The sequence below is a fragment of the Ammospiza nelsoni genome, chromosome 1 (genome assembly GCF_027579445.1).
Source record: "Ammospiza nelsoni isolate bAmmNel1 chromosome 1, bAmmNel1.pri, whole genome shotgun sequence".
Taxonomy (NCBI): domain Eukaryota; kingdom Metazoa; phylum Chordata; class Aves; order Passeriformes; family Passerellidae; genus Ammospiza; species Ammospiza nelsoni.
Window position 1 is genome coordinate 88,522,291 of NC_080633.1, and position 27,664 is coordinate 88,549,954.

Consider the following 27,664-nt stretch of genomic DNA (forward strand, 5'->3'; position numbering starts at 1 on the left):
TCCTCTGTGCTCTTCAGGAGTAAAAGTAGCACAGGAAGTTGTAGATTCCTCCTGTCCTGTGTGCTACAAACTATTTTTCTCTTCCTTGAAAAAATTCATAGTCACAGATTTTAAAATGCCATTACTCTATGATTTTCAGAAACAACTATTATCAATTCATATATTACTTAGGTCAACTAAGTTGGCAGAACAAGACTGGCAGAAGACAGAAAATGTGCCTGCAGCAGGCAGTTTTTAAAACCTGCAGCAGTTGAAAGAAGCTGAGAGGCTGATGTATGAAGGAGCAGCACTCAAGGCACAAAGATGAAAGACATGTCTTTTATGCTTCAATGTGCATTAGAAATGGGAAAATACAAGTTTTCACTATGCTGCTGCATGAGAGCATTATTATTGACATGCATTTACCCAGGATGATTGCAGTATATCCCAGGAAATTGAAATGCAACTCACAGCAAAGAAAAAAAAATCCAGACACCATGCAGTATATTTTCCCCCTAGAATTTAAATTGAGACTGATTTTATTGCTTTTCTATAGGAAATATCTGTTTGGTTGGGTTCATAAATGAAATAATGGGATGACACTAGTATTTAAAAAATACAGCTAGGGAGCTTTTGTTTTTTTTATAATTAAGGGCCAAAAAGCAAGTATAACCCACTGGAATGCATTTTTCTGTCATGATTAAGAACACTGTACTATCTTACTGAAAAAGTTATCCAGGACAATTGTTACAAATTCAAAGAACTCATATATAACATGACAAAGCTATAGTTTTATTAGGCATTAAAAAAAAAAAGTTCATACTTAGTTTAAAAAAGAAAGACTGGAAAAAATTTCTTTCTGATCCAATCCAAAAACCATAAGGAAATGCCTGACCTCCATATGATTTCTTATTCAGGTTATAATTTTAGTATGATATAACTAATAAAGCCCAAAAGCACTTTAAAAAAATTATAGCTTATTTAATTTCTCATGTCATTCATATCAGAGTTCCTGTGCACATTATTTCTTTGCAGAGGTTAGTTTCTACAGCACAATCATGCATTTAAATGTTTTATGTATCAGAGAATAATGTGAAAGTCTCTCACCTGCTTGTTAATGTTATATACCATATTTGATGACATTTAAAAATGTCTAAATTATATTATTTTACTTCCTGAAAATCTGAAACTCTAAAAACCTCGTTTTACATTTCTACTCCAAGAAGTGTCTTCTTGCTGAATGCCACATTAAAAAGTTCAGACTGAACTTAATTCAGACTGAATTAGGGGCTGAACTTTAACAGCAATACTGATTAATTTGTTTTTAAAGAGACATATTATTGGGCACAACAGCAGCAAATCTCTAAGACCACAAGGTCCTCCTAATAATCTACTCATACCTGTATGTAAATTAACTTGATCATGACTTCACACAGTGCAAGGACTTCAAAAGTCTTAAAAACTTGCCTAGGCAAGTTTTTGTTTTTATCTAAGCACAAGAAAATAATACAATATTCCATAAAGAACAAATATGTGTATTGTAGGCTTCTTTGGAAAAAACGTGAAAGCAAATGGACATAAGATTGAAAAAACTGGACATATTTCTTTACAATACAGGAATTTACCAGGGATAGAAGCTTGTACAGATGAGTTTTCTATATACAGCAATTCCACTGGATGCAATCCCAATCATAAGATCTAGATTATGGAGATCCTAAAAAAGAAAAATACTATAAGAACACAGATGCAGTTTGTGTCATTCACATTTATCTACTAATAAATTAATTTTCAAGCTTTCTATACCTAAATTGCTACACTTCAGGAATAAAATCAATTACATTTTTGAGTTTTGATTTTTGCGTATCTCCTTCCTTTGATGTTATCTATTACACATTCTAAATATTATTCATTCATAAAAGTTGTAACGTTCATCCTACTATCCTGGATGTTCCTTAGGTCTGCATCAAGAGTAAATTTGCAAGTCTAACCTTATTATTTCAGGAAAGAAGTTGAAATACTTTTTAAGATTAGTCAGGTAAATGTCACAGAATTTTGGGACCTGAACAAAAATTGCCTGATTCCATGCTGTTAAAAAAAGGATGGGAAATAATTCCTTACTTTTTCCTAAAAGCTCTTACCAAGAAAGACTGCACAGGAAATGACATCATTTCACATATCAGAATATGTTGGAAAAATACACACGTACATGAACATTTCATATAATAAATTAAATCCATTATTAACTAAACCAAAAGCTATGCATTAGCTTAACACATGCAACTGGGGAAAAAAAATCAGAATTTTACAATCCTTTCTAGGTATTGAGATACTCAAGAGAAAACATATAAGCAAACATTTGAGATTAAAAAAAAAAACCAACAAAAATAAAAAACAACAACAAAAACAAGAAGGCAGAAAGGAGGATGTTGGATGGTCATTTTGAGCGTAAACGCAGACTGATGTTAAAGAAGTTATAAATCTTGGCTTGCCAGTTCTTATGATCAATACACACTAATGTGTCATTACACGGATTTCCAAACAGACCTAAATGCATACATAAATCCACATGTAAGTAGAATCCATTGTTTCAAATATCAGGTTTGACTCAAAAGCAGTTTCAGATTGTTTTTAAAGGACAGCCAATGGTAGCAGATTCTCTTAAAGCCTTCAGTAGCACAGTTGCTCCTCTAGATGGTACTCTGGGCTCAATTAATATATGGCTTTCCTCCATGTCCAATCCCAAGTTCTTTATATTAGTAAGGTACGGGAAAATAGAACAGGTAGCATGTGCTCTGGCAATACTGTGGAAAGTCTAGAAAGTCTACGATAAATCCTTTAAAAACAGTTGAACAGAAGTGTGTTACAGCCCCATGAATGAGTGAAGTCCAACCTAATTTGCAAACCATAACACAGGAATCCAGAAGTGACATCCCTGTATTTTAATACTTGGGAAAAACACTGAGGTATTCAGGAGATTAAGTGCCTACAGTTTAGTTGTTTCTGCCATGATACGGCCACCCTAAAGCAGGGTAGAAAATTGTATTATTAGCACTTCTAGCTCACTCTAGCTTTCTGCTTTTAAAAATCAATACTGTGAAGAAAAAACAGCTTTTAAAGTAAAACCTCAGAATCGACATGATTAAGTAGAAACAAAGGATTATCTAAAACACTTGATGCGGATTAATTAGGCTAAACTACTCTATTTTCTCCAGAAGCTTTGTCAGAACAAAGTTCATTCCTTACCCTCCTCTGCACCAGCCCAAACCACTAAGCTCCCATGTTATTTGTTATTATGAATTCTCTTGTATTAGGCCTAAGAAACACAAAAACAAGATGCTGGAATAGCAAAAAGAGAGGGTCTCTTTAACAAAAAATGATACTGATGTACAGTTATTTCACTTTCAAAACATGCTGTTAAATTGCATAAGAAAGAAATAGCATGCATATTTTTATTAAAAAACAGGTAACCTGAAGAAGAAGATAATAATAAAAAGTTGTAAAGAAAAGTTGCAAAAAATTGTCATGCCAGGCATCTAGGTAGTGAAGTACTGATTCATATTTGATTTAATTTACAATTACCATTTTGATTTTTGTAGATAGGGAAATAATATTGATTAAAAAAATTTCTTATCTTGAAATGAAGGATAAGTTAACAGCAGATTAATTATTGAGCAGAGGGGATAGTGGTCCAGAGTGAAAAGGAGATTAGAAATTCAAGAAATATCAATATAGTTTTAAGATATTGAATTCACTCTCTTGAGTCTCCGAATACTATCGCATATTTTAATATTTTAGCAGTTCAGATTTTTCATCAGAAAAAAAGCAGAAGTGTTTGCAGATGAAAACTGAGCTCAGAATGAAGTTGTGTGTTTAATAAGTTGCTAAAAAAAGGCTTACACTTATATTAAATATTTAGCTTTGTATCATAAAAAAAAAAAAAAAATAAGGAAGCTATATATCCATCTGCTTGTCAAGAAACATCATCCAAAAGTATCCCACTCTCAACCACCAGTACAGGAGCACCAACTTATTTGGGCCATTAGTATAAAAGCCAAGTGTTACCTGGTTCTTCTGCCATCCACAATCTAAGAGGAACAAAATCATCAGAATCCACAGAGATAAAGCCTTTCACAGAGACACAGTTTAATTAGCCCCTGCTAAATCTGTCAAGGCACTGGGATGTGACAAAATTGGAAGGATGATTTAAAAGCAGTAGTGGGGGGGGGGGGAATATCAGGAGGCAGTGCAAACATCCCTGCCAGAGCAGGGGCAGGACATAATAGCCTCTGAAGAAGCAGCTTATAAACCTTCACTGTAAACTTCTTCTCATGTTGGTTGAGAGGTTTGCCTCATGGCATTCAATCCAAACAGGGACTTGCAACTGATGTTTTGGAAGGACAAAACTTCAGAGACAACCAACTACACCCTGACTAATGACTTCCCTTCTCAGCTTCAGGTCATTTACAGGTAGAGGATTTCCTGGTTTAGAAGCTCCTTTTATGTTTAATGGACTCCAGTGACTGCCTGACGGCTCCTGATAGCTATTTCACCTTGAGCATCCATTAAATCAGAAGTAACCCTTATAGTTCAACTGCAGCATTGTGGGAAAAGTTCCTTGACTTAAACCTGTCTCTTTTTGGGTAGACTGAAGATCTTGTTGGCTATTCACAGTCTCCACGCTGTTCACCTGCTACAGAAGGCTTTTCCTTTAAACATTCATGATTGTTATCCTTCTCTGTACTTTTCTTTTTCCATTACCTACTCCGAGATAAGGAAGGGAGAGGAAGAATGAAGATCAACATTCAAATGATATTGAAACTCAATTTGAAAAGCGGCATGATATTTTTTGGTTTGGGTTCTATTTCCTTCCTGGCAGCTTCTAAACATCTAGATGTCTAGTTCAATGGCTAGAAAAACCAGATCACTTCAAATATTTCATCCTTAAAAAAAATGAATTTTGATAAAACTATTATTTTGAATGGAAACAGTAGCAAAATCGTCTGCAGTGAAATTTCATTTAGCTAAAAATGTCTGAATCCAGTCTATTATCACTGCTGGCACTGGTAAAACCACTACTGACACCCTGCATGCAGTTCAGTGGCCTGCAGCTCAGGAAGGATAATGGAAATTGGAAGAGCTTTCAGAAACAACATCCTGTCAATATTAAGAGAATGGTCACAGTCTAGTGTGGAAAGTCTTAGCACTCAAGCTGACTTATCAAAATACTAGGCTATAATAGAAGTTAAAAGGAAAATATCCAATCAAGTTAAGTGCATATAGTGATCTCAAGTGTAACACTAAGAGCTTCTTCAATAAAGTAGAAAGATGATAGATGACCTAATGGACAGACTATACAAAGTCAGATTTAACAATTTCCTTTTCTTTCTACTTTTATCCATTATTATGCGTCTACCTTTTGATCACTGTATTTCATTAACATAAATGTAATTATAGTGGCTTCATAGTATTTTAGGAATTTCTACAAACTCAATGCAACACTCATTTGTGGCAGCATAAAGAAAAACAAGAAGAAAATATGCTAAAGGAAGCAAATTACTCATTCTATTCCTTCCTCATCATTAAAGAAATTTATCAATTTTTCATGCTAACTCTTCGTGTCAGGATTATTAACAAACCTCAAAAAATGTTAGGAAAACTAGAAGTCATCTTCATCTACAAAATCAATTATCTGTAGTACACTTCCTTTGGTTTTTACACTGCAAGTCGTATACAAAAACAATTTACTACTACACAGAAGTACAAAAGGTGCTTAATAGTAACTTGTACACTAGGATGCAAATAAAAAAAGCATTTTGGGGATTCACTTCAGATGAATAGTGTAGTCAAAAAATTAAATTGCAGTAGACAGTGAAATATTAAGACATGTTTCTTATCAATGAACACCCTGTATCTAAAAGAGTTCAAATATAGTTTTACTGGTCATCGCTCACACTGTTAAATATTTAGATTTAGCCTGGAATACAGGAATTTAAACAAGAAAAACCCTCTATATTCTTAACACTTAAGAAATTAGTGCTAGAAATTCAGAGAAATTAAACTCTTAAAACACCTGCCAACTAATAGCACTAAACAGACCATTTCATTTTCTTTCATGCTAAGACACTCAGAAACCTTTGTAAAATTATTAAGTAAAATATATTGCAGTAATTAAATAGTTTATCTTAAAAATTCTTTCTACACTTTTGAGGAGCTCTAGCTTATGTGGTTGAAATTCTAGCACCTATGTCACACATAAGTTATTGAAAAATTACCCAGCTTTCCTTAAAAATAATATATGATAAAGTCAGTGTTTAAGTATTACTTTTTTTTACTATCAATTTATGCAAAAAAAAAAAAAAGCATATAAATTTACTTTCCAAGGGAAAAATTACAATGTAAACATACTCTACCACTGTGCAATTCCACTCCATAGAATTCAAGTGTTCTTGCTATATTTATATAGCAGGACTCTGCTTCAGATTGCTTGAGGCCACTAGAAGAAGGGAAAAATAATAAATATGAACCACAGACAAGTCAAAAATAAAAGATATTGTATCATATTTATTCCAAATGCATAAAACCAGAAGAATGCTGAAGACAAGTGTCTCAGAAATAACCCCACACTAAGTAGTGCCACAATTTCTTTACTGGTGAATGCCCTGCTAAAGTACTCTCAAAAAATTAAGTGAATTATGTGTGATTTTATTACCTTAGCCACTCAGGACCAGCTATTTTTAGAAAAATCTTTTTGTTATCTGTCATGTTCAGAGGGATGAGGAAACAATTCCCCTATAAAATCTGACTTTTTAAGAAGAAGCAGTATCTGTAAATATTGTGCATTTCATAGTCTCTCAGAAAGAAGTCATGTAGAAGAAAGATAAGAAGCATGAATGCACTAATAAAATAAAGGGGAGAGAACAGACTAAAAGTTAGTTATGAAACTCACCAAGGAATAGCCATCTGATTTACCCAAAATCTCTAAGTCCTAAAATATTTTTTCTCCTGCAGCTAAGACATTAAAATCATAAAAATATTTGACCTTCTTGTCTTCAAGAAAGCTTCTATAAATACAGGTAAAACCAACTCTTTGCTAGGTAAGCTTCCAAAACAACATGCATAAAATCACATAATCAAATGCAATTTAGGTACAACCTGCACAAAGTTGACATAATAATGAGTTACGTTAAGAACTCCAGTCTCTATTACTTCCAATTAATATCCCTCTTGTTAAATGCAAAGCCATCCAAATACAATGCCCTGAAACTGCCACTCTAGGAAATCTTACATCATGCTGCAGAAAACTCAAAGCTACCTTGAACTGGAAAGCCATGGTCAGCATGGCTTGAGGATGGCATAATATCAAGAAAAAAGAGTAAAGATGAAGGAAACTACTGTTTGTCACAATACTGAGTTAACTGGTTTCTCAGATCTACAGGTATACTGACTATTGTCAGCTTAATTCTGAAAAACTTTAGTAGACTCTGTATCTTTCACTCTGTCAGAAAATTATAGAAGCAAACCAATGTGAAATGGCCATTTTATTATATAAAAGGATGCTGAATATGTTTGCAAGGCTACATCACTGTAATTTTTAAATATTTTGATCAAGTACTTTGTTCAGAAGGTGTGCTGCACACTAACAAGATATGCCTGCAAATTTTAATTCTCAGTTTGTGTACTCCATCTACACCAGACCAGTCATGCCTTGTGTCTTGAAGGGCCAAAAAGTATCTCAGACCAGACTTAGGTTTTTTACTCATTGTTGTTACACCCTCCTACTCAATTAGAGGTGAAATGAAACCATCAGGTCCCTAAGCAGATGGTAATTATTCAGTGAGATAAACAGGCAAGAGGAAACTGGTCTTGATGTTCCAATTTTTGTAGTTGTTGATACCCAAGGACTAGTGAACCTCATGTGGAATATAAGAATCCTATTTAGTTTCAAATGCATCCTTCTCACCAAACTGATGGCTGGATCTAGCAAGCACTATCAAAACCTTACAAATTTGGACAATATCTGCATCCTAAGATCTCGGGCTGCTTATGTTACTAAGCAAAACACAACAGGAAAACCACATTAGAACCAACTATATACAGAAAAATCCCCCTATGGACTTAGGGATGAACATAAAAGGAAAATTTCTGATGCTATAAAAATTCAACATGACAATAGCTGCTTTCTTAACAGCTACATACTATCCACTGAACAGTGTGACATGGACTTGTTCAGGGAATACTTCCTCAGATTTTGAAAAGCAACATAAGATCAAGGTAACAAAAACTCTGCACTGAGTTACAGCACATAACAAGACAACATAACTTCTCACATCTGTATTTCAGCAATTCAGGCCTTTTTATTTTCCTTTGTGAAAGTTTCCCAAAGCACAGACACTAAAGAATGAAAAAAGGATAGATGTTTATAGGGTTGGCTTTGAAACCCTGTAATATAAGAATACCAATTTCAAAGCTATAATAACTTACAGATAACCTATACGGTTTACAGCAATATTTTTTAATCCAGATTAGCAGAAATTTCATTCCAAAGGAACAACGTTCTCTCAAAGGTAAAAAAATGAATTCTTCCTTTCCATCTTTCCTTCCTAGCAGCTCTGGTGAACACCAGAACCATTCTTGTCAAGTATGCTCTTGGCACTGATCTAGTCAAATTCATGTCTGCGACACGGGAATGCCAAAGGAGTATGCAAGAAATACTGCCAGGATATACAACAATTTGTCTGCCTTTCCTCGCACTCTGAAGTAAATTGGCCTTAAGAACTAAGTTTCTAAAGATGTGTTGAAATAATTAAAAAAAAAAATTTCAAGTTCAATTTACTCAGTATTTTTATTCAGACCTTCAATTACCAACACCTCTGTTAATTTTAATACAGATGTTAAACTTCTCAACCATCAAGGCTTCTTCACCCCAAAGACACTCAATGAAAGCACTGATATCACTGAAAGGACACAGAGAAGAAAGGAGTCTTTCCAACAGACCCCACCACACCTTAGTCTGGACCAATGCTAACTTCTGATCTTTCCTCTGCAGTTTTATATCTCTTGCTACCACAGCACTAAATACCTGAGCTCAACCCAGCCAATCCAAGACTTTTCAGAAACTTGCCCTCACTGGTCTCCAAGGTGACTGCTTCCAAAAGACAAGCAGGTTTATTCATTCCTGTCTAAAAACTTCCCCTCAAAAAACTACTGAGCCTACTGGAAACTGCAAATTAATTTGGAAGGAGTAGAAAGAAGCATCAGCTATTGTGTGCTTGAACATGAACTGTTTGGAAAGCAGCCCAGATTAGTATCTCCAACAGAAAGGACAGCTGGAGTTTAGAGTTCAGTGGTTATCTTCTTTTGCTGCATAAATGACAAGGACTGCTCTGGATGCCTAGGGACCACACGTGAAGTTCGAAACTACTCACTACACCCACTAGCAGTAAAGAAACCAGAGGAAAAAATAAGAGTATTGAAAGACGAGAAAAAGGCAGCTGAGGGACACTAGGAAGACATGAAAATGGAAATATTTCAGGGTATAAATCAAAGAAACTAAGAGAGCAGGGAATTAGCTCTGCTGCAGTTAAGATACAGACAGAGAAAACAAGTCTACAGAGATTTGGATTTCATTTGCTCACGGACAATTTCTTAGATTGGTGTATTTGCATTCCGCTTGCAAGTATCTGATCAACACCACTAATTCCAAAGCTGCAGTCTTACAAGAGACAAATCAGCAGGGTCAGAAAAAATAATTAGCAGTGCACTGACTGGAATAATCTGTTGCAGTCTTTGTATTACACTCAGGAGAGAGGAGTGAAAGCACAAAGTTAATTGAAGTGGTTTATGGCTATGGCATTTCTTGGAGTTTATTCCCACATATATAGACAAAAAAAATCTGTAGAATTTGAAAAATGATCAAATGTTCTTCATGCAGCAAACTCCTCAAACATCTAGTATAGTGTTCTAGATTGTTGACTTCAATAATATTTAAGGCTAACTAATCTCCTGGAGGTTATAACTAGAAATTTATTTAAATGTTTCAATACATTAGCATCATACTCTGCATATAATTAAACTAGCATCTCTATGATAAACCCGAGTATTTCATTTAACAGCTACATAAAATACAACTGGCTGTTGTAATGAAACTGCTAAGAAATCGAATCTTCCTTTTGACATCTTTTTTTTTTTCTTCAAAAGCTCAAGAGGTGAGAGAGAACTAAAAGTTCACATTACCTGTGTTGCTCATGTAGTGTTTCTACTTTGGTAAGAAAATCTTTGTTCTGCTCTGGTATGAAGTTGTAATTTGAAAGATATCCTGAGCAATGCACTGAAGCATTATAGTCTCCAAGTTGTGCTGTTAAGAAACAAGAAACACATATACAAAGTTTTCATAGTTAATTGGATTTTTCTTTAGAAGAAATTCCTTCTCATTAAAACGCATACACTTATGGGAAAATGCAGAAATTACCAATTATTTCCCAACAGACAAGAAGTGTTGAACATTGGGAACTGTATGACCTCAGCGAGGTACGATTTTTTTCAAAATACACTTACCATGGCTATAATCTCAGGCACTGAATGACTCAGTACTTTATTTAGTTACTTATGTAGCCTCACTTTTGCATCACAACCAGTAACAGCACCAGACAGATGTCATGTGCTGTGCTGACACACACGTGCTGCACTGTAACATCAGAGAACACCAAATTGCTTCAGTAAGAGATGGCAAATGAAATCAGTTTGACACTTTTACTTGACTAGAACATATTAGAAGTTTTCAACAAGATCTGTCATTTACAAAGCATCCAGTCTTTCCAAATTCAGGTGAAATTTGCTCTTCTACCAACTGTGACACCGTCCTAGAAATTCAGCTGTGAATTACTTAACAGAAAGTGTGAAATAACTGCTGATTGACATATAACATTACCAAGCTGCTACAAAAAGTAAATAACTACAACCTGTACTAACCTCCTTTTTCATAAGGAGTATGGAATAGTGATTACAAAGCCTTAAAGTTTCTCAGAAGTTATTGGTATGATTTGCAAATTAATACAAATGAAAGTAACTGATAGACTGCAAACAATTCAGCATCAAACGCTCCTCAACTAAATCAAAGTTCAAGAGCACACTTTTAGGATATACTATCAATAATATTAACACTATTTTCCAGAAAATTTTTAAAAAAGTACAGCAGAGCTATTTAAGTGATTCAAGTTGAGGGGCATAAGAGGCACATCAGAAATAATTTACACATAGTAATTATGTAGGATGTGTAATGCAGGGGATAACTAATATTTCCCACATACATATATTCCAATTGCATGATTTATATGTTCAAGAAAATGGAACTGCAATGATACAATACAATTCCCAGGGAAATGCAGTCAAAAGCCAATATAGTTGCACACTTAATTGTCTGCATAGAAAGACATATTTAAATAAAAAAAGGAATGATAAAGAGAATCTGATTTACTTTAAATGCAGAAAGTCTTGCATACTAAGTTCTTTCTTTTAAAAGGTAGCCTAAACTTTAAATTAATTAGCAAGTGGCAGGCAAAGTACTACATATTTTCCAGGAGAGCCAAAACATGTATTTGAACATTACCGGAAAATTTATCTGAATAAGAACAAAAAAAACAAGAATGAATAAAAACAAACCAAAACAAAAAAACACGAAATCAAACAGGACAGATGATGCAGAAGTATCATAAGAAACTGAAATGGTTTTTAGGAATATCTATATACTGACAAAAGCCTAACAATGCTAAGTCTAAGGCAACAACAATAAAAGTGAAAATTTGAAACTTTTAGAAATAAGTAGTATGGTAATAGCAGTGTAAAATAAAACCCACAATTTCCCAATTACAGTAGTTGATTGAGGATCCCTTCCTTTGCTAGTCATTAACACAACCCATATTTTCTACGAAACAATCTACATCTTTAAGATTTACTGCAGCCAGTTTGAATTCCAATCTTGCCAACGGGAAAAGACCAGACTGCCAGAAATACGATAACGTCGTTTTCTACTTCAATTTTCTTTGCAATAGGAAAAGATATTGTTACTGTAATATTACCTTCTCTAAAAGGGGCAACTGTTATTCCTCCACACATTATGAAGTAGTCTTCTTTCTGATCTTCTAAATAGGCCACTGGATTTTTTTCCTCTTGCTACTAGCTACCTGAGGCCATGCCAACAAGGGGAGCAATTTAGCTTCTCCAACTCCCTAGCCAGCTGCTACAGTAGAAGAGAAACATCTTGTAACACTAATGATCTTGTGTAAAATTTAATTATCCAAGCAGGAAAAAAAGTTCGGACATATCAAGATGCCGGCAAGAATAATAACCCATGATGCTTCTATCTCTTTACTGATTTTCTCCAGAAGAGAAAAGAAGGGCAGAAAAAATTAAAGACCTATTTCTAATCTGAGTTTCTCCTGACATAGTTTCTGCTCTGATCATGAGACAGCAGATACTAACTCAATGAAGATAAAGTTAGAGTATAAAAATAATAACATTTTAACCTTTCCCCATTCTAGACCACTGTTGCTCTTTAATTTATTATAACTGGCAAACAATATAAAGCAAAGTGAGAGAAAGTGAAAGCAAGGATGAGTGAAAAAACAAACAAACCCCTGATATTTGAATATCAGAATATTGTATTTTAGACCTATATATCTAATATGAAAAGCTTTAAATGAAGGAATGTGATGAACCATTAATTTAGAAGGACATATTCAGTAAAAACAGGATATTTATTTTTAATTTCTAGTAAAAGAAGAGTTCAATATCCAAGTAGCCATGCCAAAACACTAGTTCTACAAACTTTCAATAAAGTAAGAGCTTATAAGTGCTTGAAACACAAGTCTTGAGATCATCTATGTTTACAGAACATAGGATCTGTAAGCCATATATCCTTCATGCTTTTTTCAAAAGTAATTTGTTCAGATATCCTTCAAGGTGCAGATGACATTGTTCTCCAATTCTACAGACTTTGCTTGTAAATAATAAGAAAAAGAATTGCATACGAAGTAACAGCACTGGAACCTATTTCTGCACATGGGCATTTCAATTAACTTCAGATACAAGAAGGGAAATGTATGAATGGCTCATCAGCTAACCATGATGAGAAATCAGTTATAGATCATTTGGACAAATTTACCCAAAGAAATGCCTACAAAAGCTAGTCTTTACAAAGTGGGTAATTTCAAATTTCTATACATCTAGGAAGTGTATCAGAAAAGAATCAAGCAGGTTCATATTAAATTTGTAAATTTATAGCAATTTTAATATTTTAGATCAAATGAATAAAGCACAAAATTGAATTGAGTTGCCTGTTTTAAAAAAAGGATAACTACATATAAAGATCAGGTTCACAGGGCAAAAGAATAAACAAACCACAGGAAGAGTCTTGCATATAAATTGTAAAACCTCTCACGTATAAAACTGCAGTCCAGGATTAAAACATAGTTAGGATCTTATGACTGGCCTCCAAATCAGGACAGTAATAATGACTCACATTCTTGAGATGAGGGTGAAATGTGTATTAAAAGCTAATGATTAATTTATCTTCATATGAACATTGAGGTACAAAAAGAAAATATCTTAATCTATACAGTTTAATCAGTTTAGAAATTTTAAGTGATTGCTTCTTGGCACAAAAAGAGAACAGAAGAAAGATGAACTTCCTAGTATAAACTGTTTCTGAAGAGTAACTAAAAATTATTCAAGTGTTAAAATGTTTCAGGAATCAAAAAATAATCTGCTACAGCAGAAGTTAGTTTCAAAGAACCAATATAAAAATGCAGATGCTTACTAAACACAGACTAAAAAGGTACATTGGAATGCACAAAATGACACCATGTTGAAAATGGTTTTCAGAGAGAAATTTTTAAAAGGACCAAAACCCTCAGAAGCTGAGAGAAGGAAACGTGTTTCAACAAGTGGAACCTGTATCCAAATAAGGATGCGAACACGAACACTAACCCACTCAGTCCTTAAGAAATTGTGATGTCCCTACAGGACAAGTAGAACTAGCTATCATGTGAGTTAAAACTAATTTGTTTTGTAAGAGGAAATAATGCTTCACACTCAAGTGCCCTTACAAAATGTTCAGCCTAGGCATGACTGTAAATAGCTGCTTATGACCACTTACAACAGCTGGCCAGAATGAGAAATTAGGCATTAATAAAAACAAAGGAACATTTGTAGAGGAAAAATAGAGAAAACTATGCATGCACAATGGTAGTCTCCAAGTTATTTAGCACTCCAGAATGAAAAATGAGCCAGTCATTGTAATGCCTTTTATTAAAAGAACTAAAAAATAAAAATCAGCAGCTCAAAACCCAGACACAGTCAAACAACAACACAAAACAATAGTCACAAGGAAAAGGAAGAAACAAATTAGAAAATATAAATTATAGTGAGTTGCTGTTTCTGCATCTCAAATACAACATGTACTTCAGAAACCATACAGACACAATCAAAAAAAACTATTGAGAAAAGAAAAGTATAATCCAAAGTACAAAAAGCATTCATTTTGAGGAGGCAGTAGGATAAAAGACTTACAGGAATAGTTACCAGTACTCCCAAAACATTGTGAGGCTTTACCAAACTAATGCATCTGACCCTCTGCCATGTATGCTGTTTCTCAGCATTCATCACTACTCATTTGAGAATCACAAAGTCATTTGGGTTGGACAAGACCTCTAAGATCATTGAGTCCAACCCTTAATCCAGCACTGCCAAGCCCACCCTAAACCATATTCCTCTGTGCCACATCTATACATTTTTTAAATACCTTCTGGAATGATGTCTTCACCACTTACCTGGACAGCCTCTTCCAAAGGCTGACAATCCTTTTGGTGAAGAAATTGCTCCTAAGACAGAACCTAAACCTTCCCTGGTGCAACTTGAAGCTGTTACCGTGAGTGTAATTCTGTATTACATGGATCTTGACCTTGGGAAACTCCTCTTTCCCCCTTTTTAGTTATGTTACACAAAAACATTTAATAGGTTCATCCAACTCAAAATACAGAAGAACAGTAGTATCAAATCTGCAGGCACTGCAGAAAGTCAGCTCCCTCAGCTACAGCACTGGCCAGTATCCCAATCTGGGATTCTCCACTCTGGGGACTATATCTTGTTTTAAAGTGTTACAGTTCAAAAATTATTTGTGGCTTAATGGAAGACCATCACAAACAATATTTGAAGCAATGATCTCCTGAAGTGGCTTCTGTATTGCGTAACACAAGTGCAAAATATAATTAGTGAAAACCAGCACAAAAGAGCTGGAAAGTTGCTGTATATAAACAATCAGGACACTTAGATGATCTGTTGTACAGAGATGCCAGCAAGCTCAGGAGCAGCAATCTAGAATTCAGTGAACTATATGGAAGAAAATGGGTTTTTCAATTAATCTCTCTAAGCTGATTCTTGTATTGGGAGTTTCATCACCATCACACAGATAACACTGGCACTGCTGATGACAGGTACTGTAAGAGAGGATAAAAGGTACCTCTGGCTGAACTGCACTGATGCAGGCTTCAGAAGAACAGATGTGACATGCACACAATCCTCAGACTACCCAACACACCTAGTAAGTAATTTCTAATCCTGGCAATTCAGCTCAAAGTTCTCTCTGCTAATCCAGTCTGATTTTAAGACACAAGGGTTAAAGATGCCCTGGAAAGAAGCAGAAACATGGATGATCTGTAAGTAAGTCTCTCAGCTTCTATGAGATGTCCTTATGAACACTATTTCACTTGAAGAAAGCATGGGTAGGGAGCACACACAGAAAAATCCCCAAATGCTAACCATTAAAAGAGAGAGGTTTCCAAAAACTAGGAAGTCTGAGGGGTCAACATAATTTTTATAAAGTGAGGTAAAATGATGGCAAGTCAGAAGAAAGAGTCAGGCCTCACCGTGCTGTTGATGTTTCTCTAAATCTTGCAGCCCACCTCTATCTCAGGGACATCAATCTTCTGGCATTCCCAAAATTCTAACACTCTTATTCCCAGTTCCTGAGAGACTTTCACACTGAGTTCACCTTTCCTTGACTCCTCATCGTCACCAGCCTCCCTTTCCCTAGAAGAGGTCCATTGGAAGCCCTAGCAGCCAGGTAACCCCTTGCTGAACAAAGTCCCAGAGACAGACTGCAGTGTGCTAGAGATGATCCCTGGGTCTCAAAGCAGGGCTGAGAGGAGCAGTACCACAGGAGAGAAGAGCAACTGATGCTCAGGAGAAAACAAGCTTAGAAGCATTCATTACTTCTTGTCTGGCTTTATTGCTGTGCTTTAGATTCAAGTCCCAAGTCAGCAGTGGATTTATTAACATAAGAGCATATTCTCACAAAACCCATGGGAGTTTCTTACATACCAGTAGCTGGACATTTAAACAATGGCCTGGAAATGGCAATTTGCTACATGAAGTGATAGAAAACAAGTGGTGCTAAATCACCATTTGAAATTTTAAAAAAGAATAGTCGTACTGTATAGGTTTCCTTATTTGGGTTTATAGACAGTACAACCTTCCCATTTTACACTACTAAAATCACATGATTTATCAATTTTTTTTCAGTATGAGTGTATCCTTCCAACTTCACAATGATAAAATTATTTGAAATGCACCTTAACAAGTTCTTCTCTAAAAAAAAAAAAAAATTCAAAATCCACTGACTGTTTCATCACAAAGCACATTCCTGATAATACACTAACAACTTATTCTTGAAGTGCCTCAAGTATGTTCGTAATCAGGTTCAGTCACATGTTCTTCAGACACAGTATTCACACCCACTTGCATTCCCCTGTAACTCAGCCCCACCAGGCAAGGCAGGGTGTGCTGCAGCAGGGCAGAGGGACACGTCAGAGCTTTATTTCAGAACCAAATGCCTGAGCACAGGGCACTACAGAGAAGCAGCATCTCAGCAGATATCACCAAAAACTGTCCCCTTGCAAAACTCAGACAAAGCCTCTGAAGGCCAACCATACAACCAGCACATGGAAGAACTTTAGTTAAGAAGCAAAAGCAGAAATATCAAACACCAGACTTCATACACTGTGAAAGAGATCTGCTTCAGCCCTCCCATCAGCAACAACTGCTACACCTTTTAAATAAACAACCCACAAGGTTATCAGACAACAAAGATTTCCCCTTCTGCATACAAGGGAAGCTACAGAAGGAGAGAGCAGCCTGAAAGCCACCAAGAAGTGGGAGTAAATAGCTCTGGTAGAGCTGATTCATGGCAACCTCAGACAATGGATTTCTTACAAGCAGCTACCTCATACCAAGAATTTCAGCTTTCCTTACTAAGTCAGATTAGAAATTAAAATGCTAATAGAAAACTACTTAAAACAATTTCTATTGACAGGAATCACAGCTAACATGACTCAGTAAGGAGACCGAAACCCTTGATTTCAAAAATGTCTTTCCTATGCCATGATCTTCAGATAAAAGCAAAAAACGAAAAAATTAAGGGAATATGTCTTTCTATTAAACATTTCATTCCCTACCAATGCAGAGAATAAATATCAGTATCACACATACTGCAACAGAAAGGAAAACAGATAGCAAAAAATAGTTACTTTTGGGTTTGGGGTTTTCTGTGAGGTGGCTTTTTGATTAAAATTAAGAAATAAAAAAAAAATCCCCACCACCTGGTAAAAGCAGCACTATCAGAAGTTAGAAAAAAGAGATAAATAGCTCAATGGAAAATCCAGAACACAGCATGAAAGAAATTATTAAAACACACTAGCATCCTTTGACAATCTTCACCATCATTCTATCATTCTCCTTTAGCACAGATAACTGTGTTAGTAGGTATCCTAGCCTAAGTACTAAAAAGGGAACAGTCGTAAAACTGAAGGGGAAGCAGGAACAGCTTGGGGATTTGGGGTACACTACATATATCATGATTACTTTCCCTTTCGATAAAACCTTTGCATTCTTCATTTTTGAGCTTTAGCACAATTGGATCACCAACTCATTTAGCAATCCTAATGGTGCAGAGTGTTTCAGCCTTCAAGTGCCCTTACTGGGCCTCAGAAACACCAGAGCAGGATGCATTTCATTTGGCACCAAAACTGGGACTATGGGAAATTTGGAAAATTTCAACTGTTCTTACTGAAGCTTGAATCTCATTACAGTTTCATTTTATAAAAGGGTGCAACATATGATATGCTTTAACATAAAAGCAAATGTTTCAAAGACTCTTAGGGTTTCAACAGATAAGAGTTTATCACATTCCTCTTTGAAAACCACTTTAATTATTTTAGCTTGGTTCTTATTTCAAACAAAAAATACCTCAATTGTTTCTGTGGGCCTTGTTAGCCTTTCCATAAAAGAAATGAGATTCAGTCTAATAGTTACACAACTATTCTCGCTTATTTTCCCCTGACTATTTTAACAAATATGCAAACTCCACTAAACCCCCAACCTGTTTTTTTTTCTTTATTTGTTTAATGAGAAAGGTCTTCCTCCAGCTGTTTTCCACTATCTGTTGAGGATGCTTGTGAGGCATTGTCAGACTCCAGTTTGGTTTTCCCATACAAGATGTTTTCTAGTATCATCATTTGAAAATTTTTTGCTAGCTGAAGGCAGATGAGAAGGATGTAAGTTCTTATATGTAAAGTCACCTTAAATGTGTTGCAAAGGGCCAGTTTTACATAGCTAAGAAACCAAATTCCATGAAACAAACATTGTGTAAGAACACTGTAGTTTCTTAATTGTGAGTTTACCTTCCTCTTATCTGTTCTCTAGATGACCACTTATTCCCTTGGAATGCTGTCTCGTAGCTATTAAAACACACAGTAAGTTTCACAGTTTTGTTTCCACTGACAATGCAAACCTGACTTTTTTTCAGCAGTCAGAATAACACATAAATAGCAACATTATTCTTGTATCAACTTTTTTTTTTACAGGCCTAAAATCATTCTTTTTCTATTTAGACTGCCACTGGAGGCTGCTGTAATAACCTTCACCTGCATACTGAATACTCTGCACAAATAGATAAGGAAAGAAATCTTTCCTGACTTTTCAGTGCCAAAGAGCCAAGAAAGTAGTTAGTCAAATAAATTTATTAACAAAATAATGGTTGATTAGTACTTACATTGTACTGCATATGATGCTAGGACAACAGCAGAATTAATGGGGCATGACAACCTGGAAAGGAGAGGAAATAATTTTATTTAAACATCGGCTGTATGTTTGTCTTATTGAAACTGTCTCACAATTAGTTCAGTATGTGAAGACTAATTTATCTTCAAAAGAGTATCTGATTTTTTCTTACTAAGTTTGATAGTTAAAGCACAGTACAAGATATTATACAGCCCTTTAAGTGAATGGAAGGAACTAATCAGAAAAGGACAAGCTCAAGCTCTTGCTGGATGCTTAGTCAGGAAAGAAAAAGGAGAAAATATTTTTATGAGGCTCTGGACATTACTTTAATAGGTATATTCTGGTGTATTTAAAATGAGACACAAACATTAAAATACCCAAATGACAAGTACAAAGACAGCTCTGATCTTATGACCAAAACTGACTCTATAAAAGAAAAAAACCCAACACCGGTAGGCAACTGACATTTGGCAGCAAATACTAGGACCATGTTTTCCTTGTTACTTTTTTTAAATATACAAACACATAGAAATCACAGCCAAATAAACCACTGGGTATATGCCCACCATACAGGTAATATAACCCTGAAATGAGAAACAATAGCATGAACTGCCCGTTACTATTCCTGATTACTGCACTAGGTATTGGGTCCCCAGGTTTGGAATTCCATGCCTGGCACACCAAGCCTTGCATAAATATTTCTGTGGCTGATGTTGAGCCTGTTGACACACAGCATCTCCTACAGCTCATTTACAACAGACTTCTAAACCATTCTTAATAAGTGAGCTATGAGAAAATTTGTAACATTTCCTAGCAACATGATTTTCCTTTAAAGCAATGTTTCACAAGCCATATTTATGGGATAACTGGGATAATTTTACAGCAACAATACCCTCAAGTCAAAGGCTTTTTAATTTTATTTTAAAAAAGAATTATAGAGAAAGTGAAGATTTGTCTTATTACCTTCCCTCTGCAATATCAATCTTCAACTGCAGAAAGAATAAATGCCTAGAAAATATTTTTTTGGAAAAGAAACAAATGTGCATTTATTTTTAAATTGTATGATTTAAATAGCTACATATATTAGTTTTACTTAATTAAATTTCCCAGCAAGCTATACAAACAGATGAACAAATATTAGTGGCATTTACAAATATGCAATCATACACCCACTTACTCTCACAACATTTTTAAGGATCTTTGGCAGTTTCTACTGCAGCTCCAAAGCCACAGTAGTAATGTTGCAATTGACTCTACAAAAACCAAATCACCACTGAACTGGGCTCTTTTTCTCCCTGGAATACTCATTTGGAATGCAAATTTAAAAAAAAAAAAAAAAAAAAAAAGGCAAAACACCCCAAATCTCAATCAAGGCTGACTGTGAGAGTCTATCTTGGAGCTACTCAGTGGAGGATGAGACATTTCTCTAGCAGCATATGCTGACAAAAAAGCTCTTAAAGAATTCCCCAAGAGCAGTTCAGTCTTCCTCTTATTAGAGGGTTTGACAATGTTAGTTTATAGTGATACTGAAGAGTGGGCATGTGAAGAACTTTAAAGAGCAGATCTTAAAATAATTTCAGTTTTAAACTGCAGAACAGCTTAAAAGTGCATAATTAACAAATACCAAAACAATCAAAAGCTAAATTTTCTACAAGAAATATAATTTCACATGTTGTACTACTTATATTCCCAAGTCACTGAAATTAATAAGCAATGAAAGTGCTACAGAAATGCCAGATTAATGGCCAGATTAACACGTGCCTTCAAATTCTAAACTCCAAATTACAGGCACTGAACAAAACAAGTATTCAATTAAAACCTTGTAACAAATTAATTGCAAATTGCTTACAATTCATGCACCTCACCAGCCCAAAAACTCAAAGATAGGTTTAAAAATAAAATTTCAGAAGTCTATTGTAAACTGAAGCATTATACATATTTGCATGTTACAAGTAATGGGCAAACTAGAAAACAAGAACTGTTATCAGTTCTTCACCAAAAAAAACAAACCCCACCCTCCCACACCCTCAGCACTAAATCTACTACACATGTTCAAAACTGACTCAATGTTGATACAAAACTTCTAAGATAGATAGACCTAGGGCATGCAGACCCAAGAAAAAAAAATTCAAGATACAAATAAATGTACTTTTAACACCGACATCTTTGTACTAACTTACACTCCAGCTGTACCTCAGAGTTGTGAGCTGTGTATATCAGAAACTACTCATTTGAGCATGGCGTCAAGCTCTCCATTCCAAATGCATTCAATACCAAGAGTAATAGAAAGTTACCCATGTAATAAAGCATAATTTGCCAAGCTGCAGACATGGGTAAGACACATTCTTAGTTCATGAAGGCAAATAGAAGTTACCTGGTTTGTTCTTGCTGAAGTGTGTTAGGATCAGGTATAAAAAACCTTACACGAAAATGAAGCGTGCAGGGAAAACCTCCTGCAATATTTTAGAAGAGCAAATCAATATTTAGTTTAAAACTACATGAAAAACCACATAGAAATCTCATGCATGAAACTCAAAGAAACTATGCAAAGTCTCTCCTGATGCCCAAACAGCAACTTTGAGAAGAAAATACTCTCAAATGCAGTAACACTTTAAACAAAAGTACTTTGCATATGCTACATAAAAGGCATTACTGACCTTCCTTTGCCTCCTAAGTATTAGAAGAGAGAAAAGCACTAAATATATTTAAGGTATCTCAGTTGGGATAATGCTCAGTTCTATCTAACATACAAACACATTAAATTACAGCAGTCCAACATGCTACTTTAGTATATGAATTGAAATAAAAATGCATGATCTGTAGCACAACGTAGAAATGAGAGTGCTGAAAAACATATCTCAAGTGTCACAGCCCAAACTGGGACAGTGCCACTCAGTGCCACTCCTAAGCTGCTCTCTGGCCAGGGTTATGCTGGCTGGCCTGTCCCTCTTGGCAGGCATTCTGTGTTACCCAAAGCTGCATAAAACAAGACATACTAGAACAACAGATGCACCTGGAAGTGTGTGGCATTGGTTTTTTTGGTTAGTTTTTTTTTAACAAGAATGTATAAATTTGGGGTTTCCTATTGTATGTGAGATAAGCAATTCTCAGAACCTATGCACAAAACTGGCTATTCCTCTCTCAATCAAAACTCCTCTTCCTTTGCTTCCCTCTCAGGAGGAATTCACTGGCACCACAATATGACTACTGCTTTCATGGCCATCTAATCATGTCTAAAACTGCTCAGAAACCAGGTTTAGCTGCTATTATAGCATCAAAGTTAATGATCTAACAAGTCTTATTTCCTCTCAGGTAGGAGTAAGGAGAAGTAGAAGAATCTGTTGAAAAGACTGGAAGACACAAGACTTGCTCTTGAAGCAAAATCTACCATTTGGACAATATGCATTTGTTCTAGCCATAAGAATGTAGAAAAACAGAACTGCAAAGTTACAATCAAGATAGTAAAAATAAGTCTTACCTTTTAACTGTTTTCTAATAGGTTTGCTTGGTTCAAGCCATCGCTGTGAAATGAAAAACTATTAGATGGATTAAAAATAGTTACAAATAAATACTGTTTATGTGCACGTGTGTGCATGAATATGTCTGTATAAATACATGTGTATATATTTATACACACATATACATGCACACACATTTACTATTTACTATACTTACAGGTGAATCTACAGAAGTCTCGTTTTGCTGTAAACCAAAATATTCCTTCTCTGTCACACCCAGCTGGTTATAGGTCATATCCAACAAAATCTGTCCAGTGTCTTGTTTCTGAAAATAAGAAAAGTTTATAAGTGGAATCTGCAACACTTACACATTTTAAGATACAATTAATTGAAGCTCATTTAGTTTTGGGTTTTTTCCTAATATAACTCAGGAATAAAATAGCTGCTAATTCATCAATTCAAAGGTTTTCAGCAGTAAGAACTTTACTCTGATAAAGGTTTGGGTTTCTTTCCAAAATACTTTAGGCACATGAAATTTCCTAAAATGAACAGATATTTATTCCAGCCCTTGATGTGAGTGCAGCAAATTAATTGCAAGCAGGTCACCTCTCCCTTGCCCACAGTGGGAGCCATGGCCTTGCCTGGAGTGGCAGCCTGCAGGGATGGCTTGCAGACACACGGGGCTGCTCTGGCCCCTGCTGTCACCACAAAGCAGCATGCTGTGCTTCCACATCAGCTAATAAAAGGCAAAGTAAGTATACCCCAGGATGGGGAAAAAAAAGGAGGGGATCCTGTGATCCAGCCATGAGATGCCATAAATCAGCCTGCACTCTCACCTGGCCCTCTGTGTCCACATGCTCAGCTGCCATTCAGCCACCCCATTTTGTGCCCAGATGTCCCCCGTGACAGGAATCACAGAAGAACTGGCACAACACAGTATCAAACAGGCAGCAGAGATCAGAAGTCTAAGGCTGGTATAATTTCCCCCAAACAAAAAAAAGAATCTCCATGCCATGGCATTGTGGAAAGCAGATTAACAAACTTCTGGCACAGAACATTATGAACCAATTCTACTTTAAAAAGCCATCAAACACTGAATCAAAAAAACAAACCCCCTCAACAAGACAGCAATCCTAAATATGCTAATAAGTAATACGTTTTAAGTCAAGATTTTTCCAAATGTCTCTCTGAAAAGCAGAAATAATCTGCACACATTAAAAACCCCAACCCAAACAAACAAAAACTCAGAGGAAAACTATTTGAAAACTGCAAAAGACAAGCAGTTTATTCTTGAACAAATTTCTTAAAAATTCAGCTCTGGTTTTATTACGCTCCAATTCCTTAAGAGAAAGTCTTGATTTTTTGAAAATAATCTTGAAACAAAGGACAAAGTATAAGTCACATTACTGTGGCTGGCCCCAGTCTTGCTCAGTATGTAAGTGTTCACTTATAAGCCAATTCAATTCTTTGCTTAAACGTTTTTTTTATAATCGAGCAGCCCAGTAAGGCCTGTTCAGAAGACAGATTTCTATGATTTTTAATAGGGTACAACACTATTATGATTGAGTACTTTAAATCTCATCATATTTCATAGTCTTTCCTTATTTCATAGGGGCATTCTTCCTATTAAGGAGATGGGAAAAGAAAAACAAAATTTCAAGCAATGGACACCCAGTTGGCCCATCTTATTGTGGAGGATTATCCAACATTTTCTACTGCTAGAGCAGAAGTCCTAGGAGCTCATTTGTGACTTGAATGTTCAGCTTTACCATATCTGGCTGTTGGCTTCCCATGAAAAGCTGTGCCCATTTTTCTGGAGTAAAGTCACATGTGGAGAAAACAATGTAGGCAACACCCAGATGTTGAAACTACCTTTTCCTCTCCAGCACTCTCCCATCTTACCTAACTTTCAGAGAAAACAGTTGAGATCTCACAATAAATGTGAGTCCCCACAGGCCTATAAAGGCTGTGTGACCACTGAGAGCAGCAGCTTTGCACCCTCCTTTTAACCCATCTGCACATTCCCACTCCCACACCCTCCTTTTAACCCAGCTGCACATTCCCACTCCCACTTTTCAAACAGGCTGCTGCCATAGTCAAACCACAGCATTGATCAAATCCCACTTTTTTCTGAAACAGCATAGGCCTAACATCCAGCTTAGAAACTGAACTGCCAGTCACAGGTAAGGACCATGCAAATGTGCATTCCTATTCACACAAAGCCATGGCACCATGCACCTGTCAGGCAGATCTGTTCATCAGTGGCATTGCTTCCACCATGCAGACTGAGATTTATCCATCGGAAATTATCCATGTGTGTACACAAGAGGGCCCCATGGAAACAGCAGATTGCACCTTATGAAATAATGGGCATTTCCTGACATCTGTAAGCTCATGTCTAGCACTGACCATATTCATTTCCCCAGGGTTGGGTTTTCAGAAGCAGAAAGTTAAAACACTTTTAAGTGTCATCATGACACCTGCACAACTCAGAAGCCTAATTTAATTGGACACCTATGGTGTGAACTTTTGACAGCATCTAAATGAGCTCCTGAAGTTATATTATGACCAAAAGCAGTAATTACAGGGGATGGGATAGATATTTGGATGAAAGAAGGTGTTCAGGAATATCAGGTTTCATTATAAATGGAGCAGAAACAAGACCACAGAGGGTAGATTCTTCTGCTAATTTTTAGTTTGAATTTCAACACTTCCTATTCCTTTTGGTGTCCTTTCTTCACAACAGCATTATCTCCAAATTCCTTTTTCAATTTCCATGCTTCCAGTCTTTCATCTCAATTCAGATCCCTTCACCTTCTCTCTCCCCAGCCCCTCACAATTGCATTCCTGCCTCTCCCCCAGCATATATGAATTGCTTAACCTTCCCATTGTTTCCCTGTAAAGACAAGCAAGCTCCCCACTATGACATCTTCCTCAGCAGAGTTCTTTCTTTGCAATGTTCCCATGGGTCTCCCAACCCTAAACCCAGCTGTTCAGCCAGCACTAGTCTCATCCACCTACACATCTATTTACTTCTCTTCTTACTCTCGACATTTCCTAGAAAAAAAATTAATTCCAGCATTACTTTTATGTGGTTCTAGTTCTTGCCCTCTGGTACTAAATGCACAGTTTGTTGGGGTTTTTTTTGTTTTGTTTTGGTTTTTTTTCCCCAGGGCATAGACCAAGCATCCAGTCAAGAAATCTAAGCTAAATAAAAAATGTTATTTTAAATTGTTCAAGTCTTGTTAAAATTCTCAGTTATAAGGGGGTTTGTTGTTTTTCAAGGAAATGTTTATTTACTTAATTTTGGTATTGCTTTAAGAAACATTTGAATTATTTTTTGGTCTATATACCTAAAAATGGCCACACAACTCATGCTGCACAATCTTCAACTTACTTTGTAAATTAGCAGATTTGAGACCTAGGTGTAAAGTGAGGCAGGTTAAGCACGTCACATCAGAGCTTCTGAATTTTGACATCCATTTCAATACAATTCATAGCCACAGCATATTCAAATACTGCAATGTGTCAAGTGCTTTACAACACATCCTATTTTCACTCCCCTGTGCCATAGAAGGGCAAAACCAACATGAACATTGCTCAGCTATACTGGGCATTAGAATCAAGTTCTCCTTAACCCTATAATCCATTAGAGCAAATATTTAAGGCATTTCTAATTAAGCTCCTGTTTTTCTATAGTGTAATTTAAAAAATTATGTGTCTTCCTCACTAGCCTGTGCTGCTGCAATGACACAAATTCTTGAGAATTTCAAAGTTTTTACTGAAAAGAAACATTTTCAAGAAGTTTGTGTGTTTCCACCTGAAAAGAACTATTTATTTCACCTTTATGAAATCTACCAATCCTTATTCTGAAGTATTAAAAGCTTTGCATCAACCACCTCATAACCACAACTATTCACCTCCATTTAAATCTGTCTTCAAATCAATTACAGCTTATGTTGGATAGGCCAAAAATTAATACTTCAAGCGCTCATAATTAACACCTGTTACATTCTACTCATGCCACAACAAGTTCCTACAACATTTAGGGAATTTAAGTTAGTCAAATTCAATTTCTAGTAAGTTAAACAACTGTGAAGAGAAAAATGCCCTCCATTACTTTTTAATGTCAAATACTGCCTAGAACCTGAAGTGATCAAGACTCACTGCCCTAAGAACAGCATAAACTTAAGTGGAAATTGTTAGAACCTTGGACTAAAGAGGTAAATCTGCATGCAAAGTTCTTCAGGTTGTTAACTTTTACAAGGGAAGTGGTACAAAGTGATCATTTTGGAGGACAGTGCAATGTAAAGCATATCTCCCTGTCCTCTGCAGAAGCTTTGCCCCCACTCTCTGGTAATGGTAACCTCCCAGTTAAGCACCACCTAAGCTTTTGCAAATTCAGTCTGACTTCAGACACAATGCTCAGTGCCCACCACGTGCTGTTTGAGGTCATCCTTTCCTAATTTAGCCTGTAACACTCCTTTGCAACCAGACAGCCTATGTCCTTCGGTCCTAAAAGGTGCACGAGCCTGAACACAGTGCTACCACTTCCTTTTCATTTCTGCAGTAATTTAACACACAGCCAATTTGCTCTTCTGCTATCTCTGTCCTTGTCTCTTCCTGGAATTTATTTACCAACCTGATGCCCTTATTCAACCATGGAAGATTTTGTTCATCTAGAATAAACAGAACTGGCTTTTTTTTCCTAAGGTACAGTTTTCTGCAGAGCAGCCTAGTTTTACTTTCTATGCCTGCCTGATTGGAACTTCCCTCTTTTGTCTGCAAGTGGCCAGGATCCACATGTGACATTCCCAGGAGGGTTGCCTCAATGCCAAGACTAACGCTGCTAATACTTCCTTGACACTGGCTGAAGATTCTTGCCTGGTGCATGAAAGCACTCACCTTTTCAGAACAGTAATACATGAGCAGCTCAGTCTGCAAACTGCCACTGCTCTCTATTGTTTGCAACTGAAAACTGAGCTTAAAAAAACATTACCTCATCTCATAAAAGCTATTAGTTTACACTACTGATTCTCCTCACTGCAATTACTCCTTGTTCAAGATAACCTGCTACCTCATATTCCTGTATCTTTTTGTTGTTAATAAGGCCTCAA

General features: G+C 36.0%; 1 protein-coding gene across 4 annotated transcripts in view; it reads right to left on the reverse strand.

Annotated features, from left to right (window-relative positions):
- The window catches only part of PTPN3 (protein tyrosine phosphatase non-receptor type 3), a 158,404-nt gene that overhangs the window by 56,209 nt on the left and 74,531 nt on the right, over positions 1 to 27,664 (reverse strand). For 3 of the 4 annotated variants that reach the window (XM_059479242.1, XM_059479251.1, XM_059479266.1), the window contains exons 3-10: positions 22,765 to 22,872; positions 22,568 to 22,625; positions 21,464 to 21,542; positions 20,053 to 20,097; positions 19,082 to 19,134; positions 10,213 to 10,333; positions 6,385 to 6,472; positions 1,605 to 1,693 (exon numbers count right to left, since the gene is read on the reverse strand). In XM_059479242.1, coding sequence (XP_059335225.1) covers positions 1,605 to 1,693; positions 6,385 to 6,472; positions 10,213 to 10,333; positions 19,082 to 19,134; positions 20,053 to 20,097; positions 21,464 to 21,542; positions 22,568 to 22,625; positions 22,765 to 22,872 — 641 coding nt within the window. The remainder of the gene's footprint in view (positions 1 to 1,604; positions 1,694 to 6,384; positions 6,473 to 10,212; positions 10,334 to 19,081; positions 19,135 to 20,052; positions 20,098 to 21,463; positions 21,543 to 22,567; positions 22,626 to 22,764; positions 22,873 to 27,664) is intronic. The other variant, XM_059479258.1, reaches the window with a different exon arrangement.